Below are 6520 nucleotides of genomic sequence, written 5' to 3' on the forward strand. Positions count from 1 at the left end.
CAATACCACAGCCCTAGCATACATCAAACATCAAGGGGGGGACCAACTCATTTTCAATCTGCAAGGTAACGAGAGACCTGCTATGCTGGGCGGATCCGAACCAGACTCGATTGGTCATCCGGTTCATACAGGGCAAGTGCAATGTTGTGGCGGGCGAGTTGAGCCGTCACAGGCAAATTCTGCCTATGGAGTGGACACTAGATCTTCGCATTTGTGCCAGCCTTTGGAAATTATGGGATCAACCAAACATAGACCTGTTTGCAACTTCCAGGAATTACGACCTTCCTCTCTTCTGTTCCCCCTTTCCGGACTCTCTAGCTTGGGCGACAGATGCAATGATCCTGGACTTGTCCAACCTAGATCTTTACGCCATTCCTCCTTTTGGGAGGATTCGAGAAGTAGTAAGGAAGTTTCGCTCACACCACAATGTAAGGATGACTCTCGTGGCTCCCTACTGGCCACAGAAGGAGTGTATCTGGACCTGATTGATCTCCTCGTAGACTTTCCAAGGCTCCTTCCGAGATTCCAAGTCTTCTCAGACAACCCCACACCAGGAAGTTTCATCAAGGCCTATCCTCTCTGGCCCTGACAGGATTTTGACTGTCTACAGACTCGTCAGAGCGAAAGGATTTTCTAAATCGACATCAGAGGCTTTCGCCAAAAGTAGACGCATTTCTTCCAATAATGTCTACCAGGCTAAGTGGGCACGTTTTAGGAGTCGATGTAGAAAAAACAAAGTCTCCTCCTCTAAAACATCTATCGCTCAGATAGCAGCTTCCTTTTCTATTTGAAATCATCTAAAGGGTTGTCTGTCTCGACAATAAAGAGTTACAGAGCAATGCTCAGCTCCATTTTTCGACATAGGGGTCTAGACATCTCAAACAACCAAGACCTGTGTGAACTAATTAAGTCTTTCAATATCTCCAAGTCCAAGAAAGAGGAGTCCTTCTTTTGGAATCTCGATGTAGTTCTAAGTGGCTTTCCGACCCTCGCTTTGAGCCTATGCGCTCTTCCTCTCTAAAGGATGTGACTCGGAAAACTCTCTTTCTGGTTGCCTTAGCAACAGCTAAGAGAGTAAGTGAACTTCAAGCAATAGACAAAAGGATCGGTTTTTTGCAAGGGAACTCAGTCTGCTCCTTTTTGGTAGGATTTCTAGCAAAAAATGAAAACCCATCACATTCCTGGCCCCGTTCCTTTTCAATTTCAAGCTTATCGGATATTCTAGGCACAAAAGAGGAGGAGAGAAAGCTGTGCTCAGTACGTGCTCTCAGATATTATTTACATCGGACGGAGAAGATGAGAGGCCAGTTTAGTAATCTCTGGTGTTCGGTAAAAAACCCCTCTAGACCCCTATTGAGGAACGCCATTTCGTTTTTCATGAGGGAACGCCATTTCGTTTTTCTTAAGGGAACGCCATTTCGTTTTTCTTGAGGGATCTCATCATTGAGGCACACTCTCCATTAGCAGAGACTGACTTATCGCTGTTGAAAGTTGAAGCTCACGAGGTAAGAGCAGTTGCTACTTTGGTAGTGTTCAAACACAATCTTTCTCTCTCTGGATCTTGGAAGCAATTCTTTGGAAATGCAAGTCGGTGTTTGCGATGCACTATTTGCGGGACGTCGAGACAATTTAATAAATGCAGTACCCTGGTACCTGTGTCCGTAGCTGGCATGGTGATGGGTGAGACAGCGTAGGAAGTGTCCCTTCCTTTCCTTTTCTCTTCGCCTTGAAAATGGTGTTGAGTTCTTGGGGAGCCTGGGAGGATACGACGTACCTGGAGTACCCACCAGTTTTTAGTGTTGGGTAGTGGTCTTGTTTTTTATCGTTTAATCATTATGTTTAATTATGGTTTAGGTGACTTTGTTGTATGGTATATTATTTTTGTGGTACTGTGCCCAGGGCAGGGCAATTATGTATGTTTTGTTGGCCTTCGGTGTACACCTTCGTCGCAACGCTTGGTCTTATACTTCGTCAGCCTTCGGAGTACTCCTTCACTGCGAAGTGTCCCACTTAAGTAGAGGCGCGTATGGCCATGCCACCACATCGCTACAGGTTGAGATGAGCGCTACCAGAGGCAGTACAGTATCTACCTGCAGCATCTCTCTCTCACCAAGTAAGGAACAACAATTATCTCATCAGTTATAACTTAAGCCTTTGTCCATGATTCCCCACCACCTTTCAATGTGGAATCAGCTAAGTAATTACTGGGTAAGTTACTTATATGAAAATGACATATTTATGAAAAAATTGTTTTATATATACTTACTCAGTAATTATGGATGGAGCCCACCCTCCTCCCCGCACATGGACTCTTTTTTTTTTTGCATAAACAAATTTTTGTGTTGGCGATGCGGTTCCGCTTTTGTACCCCGAAAGTGGGCGGGGCATAGTCACCTACACAAAACAAAAGAATTGCTACTGCAGAAGTCAGAATTCTAACTGCCATTCGAGTAGAAACTCTTAACTAAATAATTACTAGGTATCTCTAAAGCTTAGTTTTATTATAAAAATGTCATTTTAATGTTTTAAAAGTTTATTGTTCCCACACAATACAAACCATCAGTTCTTTACATTAGGAATTATTTACAGCGCAGCTGGAAACAGCTGTTGAACTTTCAAACAAGGTGGTTAAGCAGTTAACCCTTAAACGCTTAATGGACGTACCATACGTCGACTAAAATTGTCTGTCGAATGTCAAGTGGACGTAGCATACGTCGACTGAAAATGGTTTTTTTAAATATTCGCGGAAAAATAATTATAGGCCTAGTTTGCGGAAGGTTTCAAATCACGCGCCTTGAGGGATGCTGGGAGTTTACGGATCAAGCTGTTGTTTTGTTTCTAAGCGTCACCCAGACGCGCATGCGCGAATTCCCTCCTTCTCGCACCAGATAGCATCAGCGTCGGACCTTGCGGGAGCTATTTTTTTACGCAAACGTGTTTTGCAGAACTTTGGCGAGTGTTTGCGTATTTGTGCTGCAACAGGACGTTTGCAGAGATGTCACAAAGCCATCAGGACCATGAAAGGCGCATACTGCCTGTTGGTAGTGAGCGTGTGAGACGAGTTTTAGCCTGGGATGCTGGAGAAGGACCCAGCTTCTCAGCGCCGTGTTGTTCGCCCACGTGTGACCGAATCCGACCCAGGACCACATCCCATGCCTTTTATGACCCCTAGGAAGCATCGGGGTGTCCTGAGGGGTATCCGAAAACATTTGGGAGGCCTCCAACAAAAGGACATAGATGAATACTTGTCGGAGCTCAATCGAGAGCAGGTGGGAAGTCCTGATTTCGGTGGCAGCTGGTCATCCAGCGATGAGGACATCACACCTGATGTCAGTGATGACGAGTATTTGCCCCCAATGTCCGTACGGGAGCCAGAGGGGGAAAGTGAATTAGAGTTTAGTGGTTTTAGTGCATATGAGGGAGAGTCTGAGTTGGAGGAGGAGGATGCCCCGATTGTGGCTGGTGGGGACAAGACCGAAAGTGATGGCGAAAGTGAAGGAGACGGCCCAGCTGGGAGTGTGGGAGTGCGAAGACGTGCACGTGCGCATGCGCGAGCGCAGACCTGTAGAAGGTTGCAACGTCGCGGCAGCTTGGGTGAAGGCCGTTCGTCCGAAAGTGATGAGGGGTGGTTGGAGGATCCCACCCCACCTAACATGCACCCATTCACGGCAGTACCTGGACTGACCGTCCCTGTGCCTCTCACTACACTGGGGTTCATTCAGCTCTTCCTGATGCGGGAATTGCTGGAATTCCTTGTTGCGGAGACGGCAGATTACGCTCGGTACTGCCTTGAGGAACTGCAGTCGACGTTGTCGTATCGCTGGTGGGGCTGCAACCTCACGGACATGGCGCATTTTTGGGGCTCCACATTTTTTTGGGATGATGCCTGCTGCCGACGTCAGGCAATATTGGAGGCGAATTTTTTTAAATGCGCCCAATGTGCCCGGCATTATGCCCCGTGATAGTTTCCTGGCGATGGACAGGTATTTCAAAGCCTTCGTTACATAAAGTGTTATACATCAAAATGTGTGCAATTTCATGTAGAATACAACAAAAAATAAATCATTCTTTTAGCTCATAACAGTTTTGAAATATTTTCATATAAATAACGATAAATAGAAAAAAATCAACCTTCGGTCAACTTTAACTCGATCGAAATGGTTCAAAAATGCAATTGTAAGCTAAAAAACTTACAGTCTAGTAATATTCAATCAATTTCCTTCATTTTGAAACAATTGGAAAGTCTCTAGCACAATATTTCGATTTATGGTGAATTTTTGAAAAAAACTTTTTTTTACGTCCAGCGTTTCAAATTCATGCATCATTTTGTGATAATATTTTCTCTGTGTTGCATTAATCGTTTTACAATCTGTTATATACCAAAATCATCGCAATTTAGTGTACAATACAGCTAAAAAAATTAACTTATTAGCTTTAACCGTTTTGCTTACAGCGATTTATATACAATTATATACTGAGTTTTTTTTTTCGCTGTCATATATTCCAATATTTATATATGATAATGATATTTTTTCATTTCTGATGATTGCATACTAAACTTCAGGCAATGTGAAAAAGGAGCCAAAAATGAACTCTTAATCTTAAAAACTAAGCATGCTGTGATTTTTTGAAAAAAAATTTTTTTCCGCTTCGGTGCTAACTCACCGAACGGCGCCGGCATACGGGAGACATTTTTGTAAATAGAGGCTCGGCGTTTAAGGGTTAAGGAGATCATGATAGAGCAACTATAAAGCATTAAAAAACTAACACAGGTTTAAACTTCACAAGAAGAAGGGCAGTTGGAGTTATAGGAAAGAAATCTTTATGTCAAGAGGCTCCTCTGAAATTTTGAATACAGTACAGGGAAGTACAGGCAGTCCCCGCTTATTGGCATTATCGGTTAACAGCATTTCGGTTTTACGGCACTTGGCTGTTCTTCATTGGAGGTGTGGGTAGAGCTCTCGGCTAACACGCTGTTGGCCCAGCGTTTGACTCTCCGACTGGCCAATGAAGAATTAGAGGAATTTATTTCTGCTGATAGAAATTCATTTCTCATCATAATGTGGTTTGGATTCCACAATAAGCTGTATGTCCCGTTGCTAGGTAACCAGTTGGTTCTTAGCCACGTAAACTAAATCTAATCGTTTGGGCCAGCTCTAGGAGAGCTGTTAATCAGCTCAGTGCTCTGGTTAAACTAAGATATACTTAACTAAACGGCACTTGGCCAATAACATCGTTAACCAGAATTTCAGCATCAGTAAGTGATTTTTGGCGCCAGTAAGCAGTTTATCGGTGTCAGTAGGCAGTTTATTGGCGTCAGTAAGTGATTTTCGGCAACAGTAAGCTGTTTATCGGCGTTGGCAAGTGGTTTATTGGCTCCGATTGGCACTATGACGTCGTAAACGCCATTTATTACCATAATTACTGTAATGTTCCGGTTATCAACAATTTTCCATCATCAGCGCTTAGTTTGGAACAGAACCCCAGTCGTTAACCAGGGACTGCCTCTACTCTTAAGTGACTGTCTTGATAAGTGATCAAGATATGTCAGTTTATGTATTAAGGTCATCATGTAGAGGCCGTCAGCTCTTTTCAACGGTATAATTCCGAGCTGTTAGACGTTTTACTTTGTCCCACGGGGAATCAGTTAGCAATTACAGATAATTTTTTTATTTTATAAGGCTTCTCTTGGATCTTATATCCAGAGCTAAATCTAATTGCTCATCTCACGAAAGCTTGTTTATAAAGTCCCAAAAATGTATGTCTTGATAAGTGTTAGCTGAATGGTTTACTTTTTTTCCTGATAATTTTACTGAAGTTATTTTTTTTTAACTTTCAGAGTGGAAACCCAGGAGATATGAAAGCAGTTTTCATGATTAGCAATGCTGTGAGAGATGTAACAAGTGCCACTCTAAAGGATATCATTCAGGCTTCCAAATTTCAATACTGTGTTGTAATTACTTCAGCTAATCCAAGCGTTCATGCTTATGCTCGATATGGAGGACGAGAAACAGATGAAAGTTTGTTGATAAGTCAACTTGAGCAGGATATACTGACGTGGATGGGGAACATGGTAAGTATAGTTGTTACATGCTTCATTATAGGAATGTTGTTAGCATTTATATATTTACATTTACAGGCATACCCAACAATCATAGGTTTGGCTGTTAGTTTTGTATTCATTAAAAAAAAGGATAATTGCAAATATGAATATATCATATAAAGTTATTGGCATTTTCTAAACTGAATAAATTGGTGTCTTGGAGTGCATTACTTTTGCCATTGCAACTTAGTACCAGATAAAGCAAATCTGTAAATATCTGATGAATGGTTCTACCCCAATTAAAAGGAAGATTTACTATGCAAAGGTCTTCCTAATTTTTTAGAATTTTTATATGATTATGCAGCATTTTATACTGTATATATTGAATGGTAACTGATTATCCATCTTTATTTTGTAAGGTTGTGACTTTTGAATGCTTATGATTTCCATTTCAGTGAAAATAATTGATGTTTATTA

At 42.0% G+C, this 6520-nt stretch overlaps 1 protein-coding gene across 2 annotated transcripts in view; it reads left to right on the plus strand.

Moving 5' to 3' along the window:
* Window positions 1–6520, plus strand: part of LOC136850238 (sec1 family domain-containing protein 2-like) — a 228561-nt gene that overhangs the window by 32504 nt on the left and 189537 nt on the right. For both annotated transcript variants that reach the window (XM_067123901.1, XM_067123902.1), the window contains exon 3: window positions 5840–6073. In XM_067123901.1, the coding sequence (XP_066980002.1) occupies window positions 5840–6073 (234 nt within the window). The remainder of the gene's footprint in view (window positions 1–5839; window positions 6074–6520) is intronic.

This window comes from Macrobrachium rosenbergii, chromosome 21, assembly GCF_040412425.1.
Source record: "Macrobrachium rosenbergii isolate ZJJX-2024 chromosome 21, ASM4041242v1, whole genome shotgun sequence".
NCBI lineage: Eukaryota > Metazoa > Arthropoda > Malacostraca > Decapoda > Palaemonidae > Macrobrachium > Macrobrachium rosenbergii.